General features: G+C 38.3%; 1 protein-coding gene across 1 annotated transcript; it reads right to left on the bottom strand.

The window, feature by feature from the left end:
- Positions 1-7,142: 7,142 nt before the first annotated feature.
- LOC131962574 (dynein regulatory complex protein 11-like) lies at positions 7,143-20,053 on the bottom strand (the record flags this gene model as incomplete). The annotated part of the gene is made up of 18 exons (XM_059327519.1): positions 7,143-7,552; positions 8,551-8,789; positions 8,876-9,053; positions 10,439-10,525; positions 10,607-10,803; positions 11,461-11,568; positions 11,648-11,730; positions 11,814-11,866; positions 11,959-12,051; positions 12,476-12,570; positions 13,084-13,156; positions 14,194-14,337; positions 14,431-14,515; positions 15,787-15,989; positions 16,602-16,673; positions 17,782-17,970; positions 18,277-18,378; positions 19,691-20,053. Coding segments are annotated over 18 exons (2,514 nt in total), but the record flags the coding sequence as incomplete, so codon positions are not given.
- Positions 20,054-20,982: the final 929 nt, after the last annotated feature.

Genomic DNA, 20,982 nt, shown 5'->3' with positions numbered 1-20,982 from the left:
CACCAAGGTTATAATAGTTTTGGATTTTTCATTAGTTTTAATTTCGTTGTGAATTTTTGTCTTCAAATTCAGTTAGTTTTAGTTATTTTTTAGAGTGAGTTTTCTAGTTTTAGTTTAGTTTTTATTAGTTTTAGTGTTAGTTTTAGTTTTTTTGTAATGTGTTGGGTGCCAGATTCAAAGAGGTCATAATACATTTTGCCTTTATTTCCTTTGGTTTATCATCTCAGCCCCAATAAGGTTATTAACTGTTTTGAATTTTGGTTGGAGTGTAGACGTCCCAGTCTCAGTAAACATATTTACCATGTGTTGCATGTTCAAATAGAAACACTGAATTATGAATGAAAAAAGTCGACAAAAACGAAAACTAAGGACATTTTCACTATAATTTTAGTTAGTTTTAGTTAGTTCTGTAAACGGACAATACAGTTTCAGTTAGTTATCGTTTTTTAAAAAACTCTCGTTTTTATTTCTATTTCAGTTAACGAAATGTTTTTTCAATTCTAGTTTTCGTTATTTCGTTAGTTTTAGTTAATTATAATAACCTTGATCCTCACACTAATATATTTTATTTATTATTTGAATGTCTATATATGTCTTTACATTTGTAAATAAATGAACCGTGACAGCATGTTCTTACCCGTCTGGGATCAGACTGTCCTTAGGAGTACTATGAGGAGCCACATGGCTGGTTGCCCAGCGGGACCTGACCACCAGGTGGACCAGGCGGTTCCTCCCAATGTCCGAGGTCAGCTCCACCGAGACCTTCGGGGCCAGCTGGATCTCAGTGTCCTGATCGATAGGGTTCATCTGTGCGGGACCAGTGTAGCTGAGCGTTGTCAGGTTGAAGTGCCAATTTCCATCGGTGTACCTCTGAACCACAGAGCTGCAGAGCGCACACACTTCAGCTCTTAAACTATAACTTCAACCAATAGGTAAAGTGTTCTAAAAAGGTTTCCCTGTGGAATAACCATTACAGAGCCACTTATGTTCTTACTTGAACAGCTATTTTTAAGGGCGTGGAATAGTCTTTCTAGGTTCTGTGTGGAATCTTTTACCTATTGTTTAAGAGAACCTCAGGACAAAATTTTGTTTGTAGAACCTCAAAATGTTTTACTTTTAAGAACCTTGTGAGATTTTTTCCTGGTGAGGAATTTGATCATAAAAGGTTCTTTAAAGAAACGGATAAAATATTCCTTGCATAACCTGAAAATATTTATATATACCCTTAAACAAATGCTCAAGTTAGAACTGAAGTGTTTCTTTTATGGTGATGTCATAAAGGAACCTTTTTAAGTTCTGCAAAGAACATTTTATCTATTGGTTCTAGGTGGCACTCAGCTCATCTCTACACACCTGTCTTTGACTTTGAAGGTCACAGGTGTGACAAGAGGCTTTAAGTAGGAGCAGGAGAATCTGATGTTAAACTGGGTTGTGCGGGTGATGATCTCTCTGGACGAGTTCCGCATCTTGATGACGTTCTTGAAGATGGCGGTGCCTTTCACAGTCTGTGGATAATGAGAGAAGAAAATAATGAAAAGTCTGCCCATCATTAGAGAGACAGAAAGAGACAGACAGCTACATAGAAAGAGACAGACAGAGTAAGAGACAGACAGACACATAGAAAGAGACAGACAGAGTAAGAGACAGACAGCCACATAGAAAGAGACAGACAGAGTAAGAGACAGACAGCCACATAGAAAGAGACAGACAGAGTAAGAGACAGACAGACACATAGAAAGAGACAAACAGAGTAAGAGACAGACAGACACATGGAAAGAGACAGACAGAGTAAGAGACAGACAGCCACATAGAAAGAGACAAACAGAGTAAGAGACAGACAGACACATAGAAAGAGACAAACAGAGTAAGAGACAGACAGACACATAGAAAGAGACAAACAGAGTAAGGGACAGACAGACACATAGAAAGAGACAGACAGAGTAAGAGACAGACAGAAACATAGAAAGAGACAAACAGAGTAAGGGACAGACAGACACATAGAAAGAGACAAAGAGTAAGAGACAGACAGACACATAGAAAGAGACAGACAGAGTAAGAGACAGACAGCCACATAGAAAGAGACAGACAGAGTAAGAGACAGACAGCCACATAGAAAGAGACAGACAGAGTAAGAGACAGACAGCCACATAGAAAGAGACAGAGTAAGAGACAGACAGACACATAGAAAGAGACAGACAGAGTAAGAGACGGACAGCCACATAGAAAGAGACAAACAGAGTAACAGACAGACAGCCACATAGAAAGAGACAGACAGAGTAAGAGACAGACAGCCACATAGAAAGAGACAGACAGAGTAACAGACAGACAGCCACATAGAAAGAGACAGACAGAGTAAGAGACAGACAGACACATAGAAAGAGACAAACAGAGTAAGAGACAGACAGACACATAGAAAGAGACAAACAGAGTAAGAGACAGACAGACACATAGAAAGAGACAAACAGAGTAAGAGACAGACAGACACATAGAAAGAGACAAACAGAGTAAGGGACAGACAGACACATAGAAAGAGACAGACAGAGTAAGAGACAGACAGACACATAGAAAGAGACAAAGAGTAAGAGACAGACAGACACAGAAAGAGACAAACAGAGTAAGAGACAGACAGACAGACACATAGAAAGAGACAGACAGAGTAACAGACAGACAGCCACATAGAAAGAGACAAACAGAGTAAGAGACAGACAGACACATAGAAAGAGACAAACAGAGTAAGAGACAGACAGACACATAGAAAGAGACAAACAGAGTAAGAGACAGACAGACACATAGAAAGAGACAGACAGAGTAACAGACAGACACATAGAAAGAGACAGACAGAGTAACAGACAGACAGCCACATAGAAAGAGACAGAGTAAGAGACAGACAGCCACATAGAAAGAGACAAACAGAGCAACAGGCAGACAGCCACATAGAAAGAGACAGACAGAGTAAGAGACAGACAGACAGACACATAGAAAGAGACAGACAGAGTAACAGACAGACAGCCACATAGAAAGAGACAAACAGAGTAACAGACAGACAGCCACATAGAAAGAGACAAACAGAGTAAGAGACAGACAGACACATAGAAAGAGACAGAGAGTAACAGACAGACAGACAGACAGACAGACAGATGGACAGACAGGACAGACAATTATCATAATTATAATGATAAAGGAAGCCTGGAATAGAGACAATAACAATACAGGTCAGAGACTCCGGGAGACTAAAAGTCAAACAGCACCCACCTCAGCCACTGACCCACGCTGGGTTGGGGAAACGTAACGGAAATCCATCATGTGGGTTGATGCTTTCACACTCCAAAAGACATCAAGCCAGAGTAACAGCAGCTGAGTTCCCTTCGCAGATTGTCTGGTTGCCTGAACACCCAAAAACACAGACACTTCAATTCAAATGTATTTAGCTCAGTACAAAAGGTTATTTGTGGAACCTTAAAATCTTCTTCTTTCAAGAACATGAAGAGGATCTTTATAATAAACGGTTCTTTAAAGAAACAACTGGTAAAAGATCCCTCTCAGAATCCAAAAAGATTAATCTACACCCTTAAAAGTAATTGCGCAAGTTAGAACAGAAATGGTTCTTCATGGTGATGGCACAGGGGAACATTTTTAAGGTTGTGCAAATAACACTTTAACTATTAGTTCTTCAGAGAACCTTACGACAACAGGTTATTTCTTGAACCTTAAAATCTTCTATTTTCATGAACCTCGTGAGGATTTTGAAGGAACTTGATAACAAACGGTTCTTTGAAGAAACAATATCAAATCAAAATCAAATCAAATTTTATTTATATAGCGCTTTTCATACATAAAAATGCAACACAAAGTGCTTTACAAAAAAAAAAAAATAAGAAAAAAACAAACAATAAAAATGACAAAACCCACCCCTCCCTCCCTCACATACACATCTGTAAGTATACATACACAAACATGCACACACGCATTTAGTCATGCACGCACACAAACACACTCAGACTCACACACAGCACATATTGATTGACAGTGTAGAGGCTAGGCACCGAGGATCCAGATGAGGAAAAAGCAACCTGTGGGAGCATCCACACTGAGAGGTGCAGAGCCCACAGCCATAGAGGACGCCATCACAGAGACCACCAGGACCCGGGTAGACCAGGGCGGACTCCACACATGGTGCAGAGCCGCCCAGTCCCCCGGGCCCACGGAGTCCCCAAGACCACATCCCCATGGGCAGACCCAACACCCCCCCCAGTGAGGAGGCCCCCATGAGGGAACACTGGAGCTAAAAACTAAAAGACTAAAAGACAACAGGACAGGATAAAAACTAAAAGACTAAAAGACAACAGGATAAAAACTAAAAGACAACAGGACAGGATAAAAACTAAAAGACTAAAAGACTAAAAGACAACAGGACAGGATAAAAACTAAAAGACTAAAAGACAACGGGATAGAAAATAAAAGATAAAAACTAAAATACAATGGGAATAAATAAATAAATAAGTAGTAAAATAATCAGTTAAAAGCTAGACCAAACAGGTGGGTCTTGAGCCTCCTTTTAAAAACATCAACAGTCTCTGTGGTCCTGATGTCCTCTGGCAGGCTGTTCCATAGGCGCGGGCCATAATGGCTGAATGCAGCCTCCCCGTAGGTTTTAGTTTTTACTCTTGGAATGATTAAAAGGCCGGTGCCAGAGGACCTCAGGACCCGCGAGGGTTGATATAATAAAAGCATATCAGATAGATAAGATGGCCCAAGACCGTTAAGACATTTAAAAACTAATAAAATAACCTTAAAATCAATCCTGAAACACACGGGGAGCCAATGCAGTGATTTTAAAACCGGTGTAATGTGCTCCCGCCCTCTGGTCCTCGTCAGCACGCGTACGGCTGAGTTTTGTAATAATTGTAGGTTGTGGATGCTGTTTTTGGGAATAGGGAACTGATTCCTTGCAGAACCTAAAGAGGTGAATCTACACCGTTAAACCTGACTGTGTGAGAGGGACAGCTGTCAGGTTACTGCGTTGTGTGTCTCGCCCTTCGTTTAAAATGAAATTCCTGCAACTGATTTGGATTACGGAGCTTGGACTTACGAACTGCAAAACATTCATCAAACTGACCAGGACACCAGAAGGAGATAAAGTGCTGATTATCGAAGACTAACACCAATAAAACACTAAAACTGCAAGGTAATGAAAACGCAGCGACTAAATGCACCACAGATTCATGAGAAAAACTGACAATAATTATTCATCTCCCTCTGGAGATATGATGCAGGAAACACCAAGATCTACAGATTCTGTAAAAATGGGACTAAAGACTTTTATACAGAACATAAAACACAAGATATGGAAAATGAAACTGATCAAGAAAATCGCTTATTTAACAACAACAAGCTGATAATCAGTTCAACATCATGGTTAAATCAGAGCATAAAATATCAATTGTTCAATTTAATATCAGAAGCCTATATGCCAACAACATCAAATAATATATAAGACAGTTCAAAATACCTTTAAATGTTACAGCGATAGCAGACACCTGGATCGACCCTGATAAAAGGTGTGGAGTTTGAACGTAATGGATATAAAATGAGGTATATAAAACCGAAAGGATTATGGAGGAGGTGTGGCGATCTGTGTGTAAGAAATGCACAAAGGTCAAGGTGGTAAACAACATAACAGCAGCTGTTGATGATTCGTTAGAATGTATTACAGTAGAAATCTCTATGGAAAGGATGAAAAATGTAATTGTGAACTGAACAAAAAGAAAATTGTGAACACAGAGCTCCCAATCAAATTTTGAAATGTTTAGACATTGGATGGAAAATATGTCTGCAAAATCAATCCAAAAGGTAGTGTTAAATATAGACCTTTTAAATCCCATAAAACATAACAAGACTGATGAGTCACACTTTTGGTGAATAATTGACAGGAACCTGAATGCAGCACGTAATAGTGAAACCACTTTGTAAAATTTGACCCGGCCAAAGTTTCTTACTGTGTGTGTGTGTGTGTGTGTGTGTGTGTGTGTGTAGGGGTGTTTCCATTACAGTCCAATACCTGGAATGAGCCAAAACGTCCCTAATTTGAATATGAGCCATCCTAAGAGGTTTTTTGACAGGATTTTTTTGGCCCTGTAGAAGAGCAGGGCCGTTTTTCTCCCCTGAAAAAAGCCTGGTTGCTGATTGGATAGAACGCGAAGGAGGATGTGATGTAGTACTCAATGCCACAACAACACGCGCCATTTTTAAAAGCAGGCGAATTAGTGTTGCCAACTGAGCGACTTTGTTGCTATATTTAGCGACTTTTTAGACCCCCCAGCGACTATTTTTCAAAAAAGCGACTGGTGACAAATCCAGCGACTTTTTCTGGTTTTATTAAGGACTTTTGTAGACTCGTTCTTACTCTTCTTAATGAACCGCGGAGGCCGGTGGCTCATTAAGAAGAGTAAGAATGAGTCGAATCGGCCCAGTCCTCCTGCAGCAGTCTCTCCCAGCTGCAGTCACAGAGCTGGAGGGGATGTTAACCCCTTAGTGTCCAGTCTGCATATTGCTAACAGGCTAACAGTTAGCTCTGTAGCAGTACAGTGTGTATGTGCTGCTGCTGCAGGAGGTGTTCACTTAGGGATCTCTGTTTGTTTACAAGCACCTGACACTCTGTGCACAGTTAGCGATGCCGGTTGATTCACAATCACGATGTTTATGATCAGCGGAGATGCTGTGCATAATTAGCCATGCTGCTTTGTTTATGATCAGCGGCAGACGTTACAGTTAGCGACGGCGGACACAGTTGCATCTCCCGTGTTTGATCCGTTGCGTATGTGATCACGGATTACGGTCGAAACTGTCGCAACGATCAAAAACCAGTCTCATAAATCCCTCTGGGGGCCTTTTTTTGTAATGGAGACATGCTGGGTGAGTGGACATTAGAGAGGGCGTGGCCTGAGACTTTCCCAGCAGCCACTCTTCCCCCTAAAGGAAACACGGCCATGTGTCAGTCAGCCTGCTGCAGACAGTTCAGCTAGCCTCATGAGGGAACTGATTCCTTGCAGAAGTTAAGTTAGAACGGAAGTGGTTCTTCATGGTGATTGCACCTGGGAACCTTTTGGGGTTTTGCAAAAAACACTTCACCGATTTGGCTCAGGACAAAACGTTGATTTAAAAAAATAAATACCTAAAAACTAGAGAAAAATCAACAGCAAAAAACACTGGTTTATCATTTGCTGTAAAAATGAATAAAAAAATATAGAACACCTTAAAGAAGCATTAAAACCATAAAGGAAGCTAGTTTTTCATGAAACAGTTGTTGCACTGTACCTAAAATGTTTGGTGTGTGAAAAAGAAAAAAACAACAATTCAAATTCAACCATGAATTAAAATTCTGTGAAATCATAATGGTTAATCTTCACTTCTTCTTCTTCTTCTTCTTCTTCCGAACTGTCTTGTTTTTGTCCACTTTGCTCTTCGTCTTCCTCGCTTTCCCTCCACCTTCTTCTTCATTGGTTTTGGTAGCTCGTGCCTTCCTTCGGCCCAGCGGCGTCTTCCTGAACCAAACCTGAAGACAAAACAGTCAAATATGGCACACCATTTTAGCAACAGGTTGATAATTCTGCAATGACAAATTAGCGTTTTGGTTCATTTTCTTTAATTGGGTTGGATTCTGGTTCACAGTGCAATCGAACCACACTAGGGTCCGTTTGGAAACGTACCAAGACCCCTCTCGCAAGTGGTCTCGGAGCGGTTGTTTTGGTGCGCACCAGAGTACGATTGGAGCATTCACAAGCAACCAAACAAAGGATTGGGAAAGGAACAAGGATTTAACTGCACCAGAGTTCTATTGAAACGGAATAAAGTTTGGGTTGTGAAAGCGCCCTTAGAACCCAATCACTTAGAACCAGAACTAACTAAAAATCACTTAGAACAACTTAGAACTAATTACTAATCACTTTGAAGAACTTAGAACTAATTAATAATCACTTTGAAGAACTTAGAACTAACTAATAATCACTTTGAACAACTTAGAACTAACTAATAATCACTTTGAACAACTTAGAACTAACTAATAATCCCTTAGAACCACTTAGAACTAACTATTAATTACTTAGAACTACTTAGAACTAACTATTAATCACTTAGAACTAACTATTAATCACTTAGAACTAACTAATAATCACTTAGAACCACTTAGAACTAACTATTAATCACTTAGAACTAACTATTAATCACTTAGAACTAACTAAAATCACTTAGAACCACTTAGAACTAACTAATAATCACTTCGAACCACTTAGAACTAACTAATACTCACTCAGAACCACTTAGAACGAACTATTAATCACTTAGAACTAACTAATAATCACTTAGAACCACTTAGAACTAACTAATAATCACTTAGAACTAACTAATAATCACTTCAAACCACTTAGAACTAACTATTAATCACTTAGGACCACTTAAAATTAATTAAATATCACACTTAGAACTAATTAGAACCCCACTTAGGACTTCTTAACAAGAACCACTTTAGAAACATTGTTTTTTGTGATCTCTGACCTTGAAGGCCTCCTCCTCCTCTCTGTACACCGGATCCATCCTCGACAGTGATTGGATGAACTCTGCAGCGGTCAGCGGCTGGAGGCGGAGCTTCCTCAGCCTGTGGGGGTGGAGCACAGAGCGGACCGCCTGCAGGATGTGACCCTGGGTGAAGCCGTCGCTGATCTTCGCCAACGAGCTGAGGTCCAGACGAGGCCCAGGCTCCGCCCCCTCAGCACGCAGCAGCTCCCTCCATAGGACTAAGGCAAAATGCTAATGTTAGAATTAGCATGAAGCTTATAATTAGCATATCGTGAAAGCTAATGGGGGTGTTAGTGGACGCTACCCAGTCTGGATGAGTAGTCCGGTCTCGGGATCAGGATGATCTTCTTGTAGACTTTGCAGAACGGTTTGATGTCGGCATCAAACGGTCGTCGAGTCGTCCCAATCACCAGAACTCGATCCTCCAGTTTCAGAGTCTTAAGAGACTTCAGCAGGTCTTTCTTCAACCTCCGAGGATCTGACTGGAACATAGACTGGGAATTTAACTGGTCCACAAGAGGGTGGATTGTCCAGACTGGTTCCAGACCAGAGGCACATTTTTCTAAAAAATGTCATCTCTCTGTCCGTAAAACAATAGATTTAGTTGGATTTTTTCCCAGAATTTATTTTTTTTTAAATCTTTTTTTTTTAAATGATTGTTGTTTTTAATGTATAAATATTAATTTTGAATTGTAAATGTTTAATTTATTAATGTTAAGGTTTATTTGTAAATGTTTATTTTTATTTATTTAGGTTAAGGTTTATTTATCAATGTTTATTTTTATTTATAATTGTTGATTGTTATATAATAATGTGAAGGTATATTTATAAATGTTGATTTGTATTTATACATTGAGTTTTATTAATATGTTTTTAAGATTTAGTTAATATAAAAAAAATTTAAATAAAATTTGAGTTTTAGTTTCCACATTTTGAATCCAGCTTGTGTGAAGAAGCTGAGAAGCCAGCAGAGGGCAGCAGAGACTAAACACTTCTTTGTTTGTCTCAAGCCTTTAGAGCAGGGGTACTCAAATACAAATCTTAAAGGGCCACAAAGATTTTTTTCAGTGACTCAAAGGTCCATTTATTGAGGTCGGTCAGGCCACATTCAACAGAAAATGTCCTTTTTATTCAAAACAACAACAAAAATAGCTTAAATATTAATTAATTCATATATAAAAACTCCCTTTTTGACTCATTATAATATCTCACAAACACCATCAACTGAGGAAATGCACTCTGCAGTTTTTCAGTGTGTCTGCTTGCTGTGGAATCTGAAAGGGGGGGTTGTTTAATTTTAGCTTTAATTTCCTCTTTTTGTTTGTCTACAAACATTGTGTCCATCACTTCAGTCATGAATTCTCTTATTATTTCTTGTGTCATAGATGTGACAAGAATCCTACTTGCAGCTTGAAATGACGATTTCAGTGCATTTTTTTTTTGCTGTTCTTACCTCTGAATTTTGAGGAAATGTCTCTCCAAACTTCCTATGCTTTGTCTCATAATGCCGTTTCAAATTGGAAATCTTGATCCCAGCTATAGTCTCCAAGCATATTAAGCACATGGGTCTTGTGATTGTTGAAGGGAGAATTAATGCAAATTTTAATCCATTCTTTTTTTTAAATTGCAGATTTACACTGTCCACCTTTCTTTTAGTAGATCATTTGGAACACGCCATTTAAGTGCAATTTTTTTTTTTTTCATTCATGCAATCGAAGTCCCTATGTACATGTACTGACTCAACCAAAACCCATAGTGAAGAAATAACAGTTCGGCGGTTGAGTACCACTGCTTCAAAGGTTTCTGACCATAAATACTTCCTGTAAACCTTCAGAATAAAAGGACCTTGTAAATTGAGTTTCCTGACCTCTCTGTCGCTTTTCTGAGTTCTCTTGTGGAACGTTTTCTCTGCATCTTGGATCCAGATGACAGACGGCTGCAGCTCAGCGGCCACCTGATAGATGACACAAAACGGACCAATGAGAGGCCACGAACTGTCGAAGCCGACTGTAGGTCTGGACCGGTCCGTACTGACCTTGAAGACCAGGTGCAGAAGGTAGGCGGCTCCTCCTCTGCCAGGGTACCTGCTGAGGTGGGCGGGGCTCAGGTGGAACAGGTGAGCTCCAGTCTCGCTGCAGATGGCGTGAATCAACATCTTCTTACCGACTCCAGACGGACCAGCCAGCAGCAGAGTCTTCGCCACGGGGAACTTCTCAAGGACCGCCTGAGATCCTTGAGGGGACATTCAGCAGAATTAATGAAGAAGTTTGTTTATTAAACTTACTTCTCTATTATTTATTAAAGTTCGAGTTTATTTATTTATATGAATTGTTATTAATGTTGATTTAAATTAATGAATGTTGATGTTGATTGATGGAGTATTGGTGGAGTATTGACGGATTATTGGTGGACTATTGACGGAGTATTGGTGGAGTATTAATGGACTATTGGTGGAGTATAGATGAAGTATTGATGAAGTATTGGTGGAGTATTGACGAAGTATAGATGGAGTATTTGTGGAGTACTGATGAAGTTTTGATGGAGTATTGGTGCAGCATTGATGGAGTATTGGTGGAGTATCAATGGACTATTGGTGGAGTAATGGTGGAGTATTGATGGAGTATTGATGAAGCATTGGTGGAGTATTGGTGGAGTATTGATGGAGCATTGATGGAGTATTGATGAAGTATTGATGGAGCATTGGTGGAATATTGGTGAAGTATTGATAGAGTTTTGGTGGAGTATTGATGAAGTATTGGTGGATGGACTATTGGTGGAGTATAGATGAAATATTAATGGAGTACTGGCGGAGTATTGGTGAAGTATTGATGAGGTATTGATGGAGTTTTGGTAGACTATTGATGAAGTATTGATCGGTTATTGACTGACCCAGAGGCAGGACGGTGTACAAAGTGATGAGCTGCCTGACGTCGGACAGAGACGGCATTGGTTCCATGTTCACCTGTCGGAGAGTGGAGGCCAGGTAACTGTATTCACCTGGGGACACACAGACAGCTGACTCACTGTGAGAAGCAAGATTTTATTATTGTTTTGTTGTTGTTGTTGTTGTTGTTACCGATGAAGTCAGAGAGCTTGAAGTTCATTGGTTTGATGAGGAGACCCTCGAAAATCAACTCCTCACACAAAGACTCTAAAGACCTGAGAAAAGAACCAATCACAGCTCAGGACACAGAGACAGGAACCAATCACAGTTTAGGACGCGTAAAAACAAGTTAAGTCACCTGTCGGCTGTCAAATCCTTCTCTCTCTTCTTCTTCTTTGTTTTCTTCTTCTTCTAAAATGAAACAGTAGTCACATTAAATGTCTCTACCTGTCGGCACGTTCAGCACGCAGAAACAAACAGACACCTTAAAAAAAAGAGTCAACCTTTCTGTTTCCTCTCATGGTCTTCTTATTTTTCTTTGTTTTCTCCACAACCAGTTTGAGGTTTTTCAGCTCTGCCCTCATCAGCTCGTCCACCTGGAAACATCCAGTAATCAAACGCACCCACAATCACAAACATAGCCTGGAAACACGGAGGAATATTCCAAAACCACAGTCTGGACACCTGGAAATTTTCCCAAAACATCAACCTGGGAGAATATTCCAAAATAAAAGTCTGGAAACTTGAAAGAAAATGTTCTGGCACATTAGCCTGGAAAAACAATGTTAGACATCAACCTGGAAACTGGTAAAATATGGACAAAGAACAGCCTGGACTCTGGGAAAACTCTTCCAAAATAACAAAAATCTGGAAAAAAAAAAATTATAATAGGTATTGATATTAAAAAGTACAAAATTAAAACAAACATACAAAATAAAATATCATCAAACAAAACATTAAAAATAAAAAATACAAAAACAATATATAATAGAATTAAATTGTAATATGAAACAAACTCACCTGATGTCTGACTTCCTGTTCCACTTCCTGTCTTTTCTCCTCTCTGAGCAGCTGCACGTCCAAACTCTGCTGACTGTTACAGAACCGCCACTTGTCTGAATGAACACACACACACAAACACACACATACGGGAAGTGTCAGGTGTGTGAGAACCTTTATTTTCTCAGGACGGGACAGGAAGCTGATCCAGGTGCAGCTGATTGTCCTCTAGGCTCCCAGGCTCCACTTCCTGTCTGGAAAATGTGTTTTCCTGTGTAGGCGGCAGGCTCACATTACAGTAACATTAAGGTTGTTCTGAGCAGCAGTTTGACCTCTGAGGCTAAAGTTCAATATCAATAATCACACATCAGAGCATTAGCATTTTCATCCACCAACCTAAAAACATATCCACCAACACCAGCCTGCAAACCTGGAAAAAATGTACAAACACAAGCCTGAAATCCTGGAAAATATTCCCAAAAAACAGCCTGGAAAGTTCTGCAGTGGATTTTTTGATTCATTCTGATGGACATCAGAGATGATGCTCAGAGTGGAAGACTGTGTGTTTCATGTCTGTGTGTTCAGATTTTCAGTGAAAATACATTAATACAGATTATATTCAAACTGACCTGAAAAGATTTTGCCTCCTTGAACAATGTCGGGTAGGAAACAGCTACGAGGGTTCATCCAACATTTGTCTTCCTACAACAGATCAAAAGAAAAACTTGAATTAAAAAAAAAAAAATCACAATCATATCAACTTTGTTCACCTAATATTAAAACTTAAATTTTCCAACAGAGGCAAAAATGCAGGACCATAGCTGCCAAGATCAATTAAAAATTAATTTAATTAAAATATTTAAAATTATAGGCTTTTTATTAATTGATAAATGTGACATAAATTTATTTCTTTTTTCCCTTTTATTTGACCTCATGATGCACTTTGAATGAATATAATAACTGAAATAATACGGAAATAAACATGTTTCGGGAAGTAATTACAAAGAAAATGCAAAGACAAAATAATAAAATAAAAATTAACATTAATTTAATAAAACATTAAATAAATAAATGGTAAAATATAATTGATTTTCTCCATTTATTTAATAAATACATAAATAAATAATAAAGACCAAGAAGTAAATTCAAAAACAGAAATACTAAACAAGCATAACACTAAATACATGGGAAAATAAAACAATAAACTAGCAACTAAATAAAGTAGTAAGTTAAACAACATATTAAACAGACACATAAAACTAACTAAATACATAAAAAAATAATTAAATACATTTAAAGAGGAAGACATATATTTGTAAATACTTAAAATGAGAAAAAAATAATTGAAACCAAGTAAATAAAATATGCAATAAATAGGGAAATTAAGACAAATTTTATATATATATAAACTTGTCACATTTTATCAATTTGTCAAGGCCTATATTCTTTTTAATATTTTGGTACATTAATGGTATATTTATTTAATTATCAAGGCATTTATTTTGTTATTTTGGCAGCTTTGGTCCTCCAAATATTTAAAATTATCATTAGATACTATCTTTTTTTTTTAAATATGCAACATTCCTTCACCTACCTCAGTGCACATACCAAAATACACTTTTCAAAATACATGCCATAATAATTAACAAATAATCTATTTAACATAAACGTTTTTTTATTAAATAAATATCAGTGAGGTTAAATATCAGATATTAATGTGAACTTTTATCTCTTATTACCTTCGTCTCATCTTTCATCTTATTCTTCTTTTTCCCCGTCTTCTCTTTCTTCTTCTTTTCCTCTTTTCCTTTTCCTTTTTGTTCTTTGTTTCTTTTCTTCTTCTCCTCACGCTCTTCCTCTTTCGCTGTGAGCTCAGCTGAAATCTGATCAGATAAAAACATCAAATATAAAAAGTATATATATATATATATATATATATATATATTCATGAATGAGACTGCAGAGCTGCTGATTACCTGTTCAGGGGTTTTCTGAGAGAACAGAGAAGCTGATCCTCCGTCTTCAGTGTCAGGAAACTCCGGAAACTTCCCTGTAGCATCTCTGCACATGAGAAAAATTGCTTATTTGTATCTTATATGGTTTGTTTAATCATGTTATTCTTGAAGAAAAATTAGTAACCAATATATTTTTTTAATAATTTGAAAAAGAATACATTCAGGTGGAGACATTTACACATCAATTGCATGAATAAATAAAATAAAATAAATATAAAATAAATTGGAAAATAAAAAATATCTATATATCCACATTTTATGATTTATTGCATCCATAAAATACAAAAATAATATGAAAAAAATAAATGAACTGCAATGACAAAATAAATAAGTTATAACAAATAAAGCATAATTATCTGAATAAATAACTCCAAACATGAAATATAGTGGACACTTGATTATCTAATTAAATTCTTATTTACATTAAAATGATTATATAATAAAGATAATGATACCGAAACTAAAAATTTACAAAAATCTGTCACAAACATTAGTATTACATTTATTAAAATAGAACAATCACATACATAATAAAGAAAATAATTTTACACATTTCCTGTTCCAATGAATAGAAACCAATGAAACCAGTTCGACTTTAGACTGAAGATAAGGAGGAGGAGGAGGAGGAGGAGGACTTTATCAGGTCTAAAGGACTCGTAAAGGTCAAAGGTCAACATTGGTGTTCGATTGGCTGCAAGCACTTCTGCCAGACCTGATTTAAGACGTCCACTAATTTAAAGTTTTACAGCGTCTCTCTTTGCTTTAATTAACATAATAAACAAATGATGTCATGCAGGAGACTCACTGCCATAGAGACGATGATGTCATTTAACCTCAGGTGCACCTTCACCTGCTGCTGACAAAGATGATCCAACTCATCAATTCAGGGTTCCCTGTTCTGTTATTTTTAGGCTATAATTCACTGTTTTTTTAGTGAGTTGGTTGGTTGGTTGATTAGACATTTCATCGTAGCGACAGTTTAAATAAAAATACTTAAACTGGGTGGACAGCTTTATGTCTGTGGGTCAGTTCCTCTGACCTTTGACCTCTGATGGACTACTTGTCTGATTACATGTTCTGAAGGATCCTGTAGGTTCTAGTTCACTTGTTCTAAGTATGCCTCAAAATGATCAAAAACAAAATGTTCAATGTTCTGTCTGATGTTGACGTTTGATTTCTTTCGTTGCTCAGCGGAACCAGAATGACCAAAAAGCTGGACTCAGAGAACCCTGAGGAACAGGAAAGACTAAAGAGAACAGGGGCGCAACCAGAGGAACCAACAAGTCCTAAAACTGATCTATGAGGTTCTGGTCTGACCTGCAGCTGATGAACCACTGTCGGATCTGTTCCTGCTGGCTTTCTTTGATGTCGGTTCCCTCCACATCTAGAACCGACTGCTTCACTCTGAGCTGATCTCTCCGGTACTCCTCCTCGTTCTGATCCTGGATCAGCCTGTGGCCCGCCGACACCTGTCGGGCCTGGAGCTGTGCTGAACTTGGATCAGGTGGCCCCAGTGGGATCTGAGGAACCAGGAGAAGTATTAGGAACTATGAAGAACCAGAGAGAGAGGAGAAGAATGAGGGTAAAGAGGGGAGGAATCAGAGGAACCAAAGAACCTTTGGGGATATATATAAGGAACCAGATGAGGAACCAGGAAAACTACAATGAACTATGAGGAACCACAAGAGGAACCAGAGAGAGCAAAGGAATATAGCATCTCCTCTAGATGCTAGAGAAGAACAATGCTACGGTAGAACTTTACCACGGTGGAACTGTGAGGAACCAGGAACTAGTGAGCCAAAGTTAAAAATCTGAGGAACAAGGAAGGAGCTTTGGAAACCAGAGGAACTAGTGAAGAAACCAGTAGATCCATGGGAACCATGGAAGAAGTAGGATGAAGCAGGAGATCTATGGTTCCTCCAGTTCTGCCACTTTTCAGACAAACCAAACAAGGACCCACAAGAACTTTGAAGAACCAAGGAGAGGAACCAGGAGAACTTTGAACAACAATAGAAAAACCAGAGGAACCAGTAAATCGATAAGGAACGATGAGAGTTTAAAGAGGAACCATGGGGATCTTTGGGAGCTGGAGGAGCCAGAGTGGGTAGGTTTTGTGTTTAAAAGAACGTTACCATTCCCAGAAAAATCATCTCCTCGGTTCTCTGTCTCTTGGTGTGGTTCCTCTGACAGTGACCTCTCCAAACCTGAAACGCAACATGAGTAAAAACAAAAGACAACAGATGTCGATGAAAAGAACATTTCCTACAAAATAAATCAAATCCAAGATATCTCTAATTATAGTGTCACCAATAATAATGTCACCATTACAATTTAAATCTGAATCCAGAAATCTCTGCTTGAATTGTGACTCATGAGACTTAAATTCAACAAATCTCTCGTGTAGTTCTGGATCTGTAATTCTGCACATCAATTGATCCATTTACGGTGTTTTTAAATGTCTCAAATGTTGAACAGGTTCAGTCATAATCTTGATTTTAGAAGTTTTTAAAGTTTATATTCCTAAATTAAATTCTTACTTAAAAATCAGTTTTGACTGTTAAATAATTTATCTCATTCATGGTTTGATGTGACATCTTAAATCTAAAGTAAGAACTTAATTTAAACAATTTAAAATGTAAAAACTAGAATTTAAACAAGAAATTCTATTTTTTTTAAAGTGGAGTGTTAATTGAACCTGCAGACATAATTTGGGGTTTTTTGTGTGTATTTTTAGATGGCAAAAAAACTCATACATGGAAATTGATATATTTAAAAAAAAAAAAGATATGTATTTCTTTGGATTGTTCGAGAGATCTCAACTTTACTCTAAATATACCTAATTATGTCAGTTAAACCTTTACTTATATTAGTTTACCTAAATTAGAAAAAGACTTAATATGTTGCTTTACTTAATGCGTAAAGTATGATATGCAAAAAAATGGCAATCATTAATACCTGCTGTATCAAATTTGATACACACATTTCAACACGGTTTCACTATAAATTAAGTTATGAAATATTAATTTATTTTACATTACATCGCTCCATTAAATATTCCTACTGAGGTATCAGCAACTTTTTCAAAATTTACAATAATATTCTTGTACATCTTTTGTATATTCTACAAAAATGGGTCACTGATTGACGGCAGCCATATTGGATGTCTCAAGTGGAGGCCCTGTAATCAGGCGGCAACCTCCGGGTCTGAGCAGGGGGGCAAACCAGGAAGTGAATTCTACCAAAAATTCCAGCAGGAGGTGCTAAGCATTTCTGTCCATTAATTTCAATGCAAAATCAGAAAACGTCCGTTACCTTCTGTATCCGGATCGCAGCCTGGTCTGGGCTCAGGTTTGTCGGTTTCCAGTTGTGTCTGTAGACGCCTCTCTCTGATTGGACGAGCTCCTTCATGTACTGAGCTCTGATTCGTCCCTGCCGAGCGCGCTCAGACACCTGCAGGAGACGAACCGCCTCCTCCAGACTCATCGACTGGACTGAACTCACCTGCACAGGCCAGACACATGAAGGTTAGACTTTAACACAAAAAACTTTATTTAAAAACTCACTGTTGGAAAAAATTGATTTTCTCAATCTTAATTTGTCCAAGTGATTTTTTTTCCTGACTATGTTTTCTGCATCTGTGATTTTCTCTGAGAAAAAAAAAGTTTCTCTTTCTTATTTTGTCGTAAATATCTCATGTTATTCTAGAAAAGCGCTGAGGATCTCTTTTGGAGGACAGACAACAAGTGGTTTGTGGTTTCAGTATAAATCTAGTTTGTATAATATTATATACAATATTTCCTCTCTGACCGTCTGGTTGTTCTGTTGCGTTTCCAGGATCTTGGCAAACTTCGTCTGCATCTGAATCTTTTCTCTCAGGAAGTATCGAGGGATGGGGATCTCCAGATCCTTCTGTAAGAAAAAAATGGTAGACACAATATAGTCTATAGTCTATATAGTTTAATTGTAGTCAAACAGTTTCTATTAGAGAACCTGGTCTCACAGAAATCTGTGAAATAGTCACGGATTCGCTTAACTCAAAATCTGTGAAATAGTTAATATATTAAAAAAAAGTTAATATTTTTTCCTATTGGTTTGTTCCAAGTCACGTGACTTTCAAGGTCCCGACGGTCAGAACAAAAAACATGGCGGACAGTTCTCTCATTTTTAGTGAAAAAAATCAATATTTTGACTTAGTTTCTGCATAAAAATGGATTTTGATCACATTTCTAGCGAGAAATATATGTTTTATTTTCTAAATATTTACTCAGTGAATGTACATAATCACTTTGTATGTTGGAATAGCCACGGGATATGACTGTTATTAACTTGCATTGTAGCGAAATCCGTGTCAGTTTCACGGAAATTTGAGTGATTCCGTGGCTATTTCACAGATTTCTGTGAGACCATGTTGCATTAGAAGTCTCTGTCAGCAGCTCCTGTCCACAGTGAACTGTTGGATCTACAGATAACCACTGGATCACTGTGGAGTGAGTGGATTTGTGGATATATTCGGGATGAATGAACATCAGATTGTTGTGCCATCTGAAAGTGTAAGTCACTGAATCTAAAAATGTGTTTGTAATGTTTGTTCAGAATTCACCAGGTTACGACTTCGGTTGTAGGGGGTCAGTTCAATAAATTAACTTTTAGGACCAAAACATTTCTTCTTCTTTTCCTTCACACTGACAAAGGGTCAGGTCTGGAGGGATCAGGTTTAGGGGGATCAGGTCTGGAGGGATCAGGTTTAGGGGGATCAGGTCTGGAAGGGTCAAATCCGAGGCCAGCTCTACGCTGGGGCAAGAGGGGACCGAGCCCCCTTAAATAAATGTCTTGCCCCCTCAAATCAAAATTTTAGAATTTGAGAAAGCACATTTTAGTATACTCACAAAATTAATATACATTACAATTTGACAAAGTTATCTGCAGTAGCAGAAAAATCCCCTGAAAAAGGGACACAAGATACACGATTGTTGGTTGAAATCTGGATGAAGGATGTTTTATTTTATTTTATGTTATTAATTTATATATTTATCAGTCCACTTCTCCAGGTTGGGGTTGGACACATAGACCAATGAAGAAAGCATCGTTACTATAAGCACAGAAAAAAATAGTGCTGGAGCATGATGTGTACTCATGATGCCCCCTTCACATTTCTGACTGCCCCCTCCTATATGCTGCCTAGAACCGGCCCTGGTCAAATCTGGAGGTTTTCTTGACTCACCGGGGTCATCTTCAGGTCCAGCAGCTGGTCATCAAAATAGTGAAACTCGGAGAGCTCCAGCTCCACCATCTGACTCTTGAGCTCCAGGAGTCGACCAATCAGCCGGTCCAGAACCATCCGAACGGCTCGCCTCCTCTGAGGCTGCAGGAGCTCCTCGTAGACCTCCTCCAGATGGCGGAAGATCTGCAGGTATTTGAGGTACATGGTGGCCCGGTCCTGGCAGAGCTGCAGCTGATCCACCGGGGGACCAAGAGGCTCGGAAGGAATCTCGTCCTGAAGGACGTCCTGGAGAGCATCATGAGCTGCTGCCAGCTTCCTGTCAGGAGAAAGAGGCTGAGTCAGGACCAGGACCAGGATTTTTATTCAAAGGAAGATCAGACAGGAAGTGAGGAAACTGGTTTCTGGAGTATTTTCAGTAGGGATGCACAATATTATCGGCACGTTATCAGACATCGGCCAACACGCCGATATCCGCCGATATAATAAACCGATTAAATAATGTGGCGCTGCTTACTTGATTAAATGCACAACCTTGGCGCCTATGTCTGTCATATGTTCAGATTTTTTTTATTGTTTGCACATCAACTCTCCGTTGCATGTTAAGCACATGTTTACTTATTATGTCAATTGTGAAATTGCCCTGATTGTGGGTATAGTTATTGATGATCTCAGGGAGAGCATCATCCAAGTTTTAAGTAGGATGTATCTTTTTGTATTTTGTCTGAAAGCAATTGTCAAAAATAAGTATGCCGTTTTATTTTTTATTTTTTATTTTTTAGCCCACCACCACCCCCCCCCACTTTTGGAGGACAACTTTATTTTTATTTACATAACAAAAAAAGGTCAAACAACTTGAACAGAAAATCAGGTAAATAATTTTAAAAATAAAAATAAAGAGTTGATATTTACAACACCAGTTGTTGCTCACGTTGATTTCTGACAGTAGGTATGAGGAGGGTTATTGTGTGGCCATACATATATGCTGATGAGCAAATCAGCAGACCGACAGACAGACAGACAGACAGTATGCCGTTTTAAGCATCAAGTATTTTTCTTATTTTGCACAAGGAATGAATATTACATACCAAATGTGATAAGAGTATGCACCACAATACTGTATGTTAATTCCACCACAAAAGAGATGAAGATCTCTGCAATTAGTTGTATGGTGAAAAATATCGATATTGTTATCGGTAACTGGCTAAACAAGTTGCAAAAAATCGGCATATCAGATATTGGCAAAAAAATCCAATATCGTGCATCCCTAATTTTCAGGCTGAAAGTGATGCTCC

This window comes from Centropristis striata, chromosome 24 (genome assembly GCF_030273125.1).
Source record: "Centropristis striata isolate RG_2023a ecotype Rhode Island chromosome 24, C.striata_1.0, whole genome shotgun sequence".
Lineage (NCBI taxonomy): Eukaryota > Metazoa > Chordata > Actinopteri > Perciformes > Serranidae > Centropristis > Centropristis striata.
The sequence above is the reverse complement of the archived record's forward strand: the minus strand, read 5'-3'. Positions and strand labels throughout refer to the sequence as shown.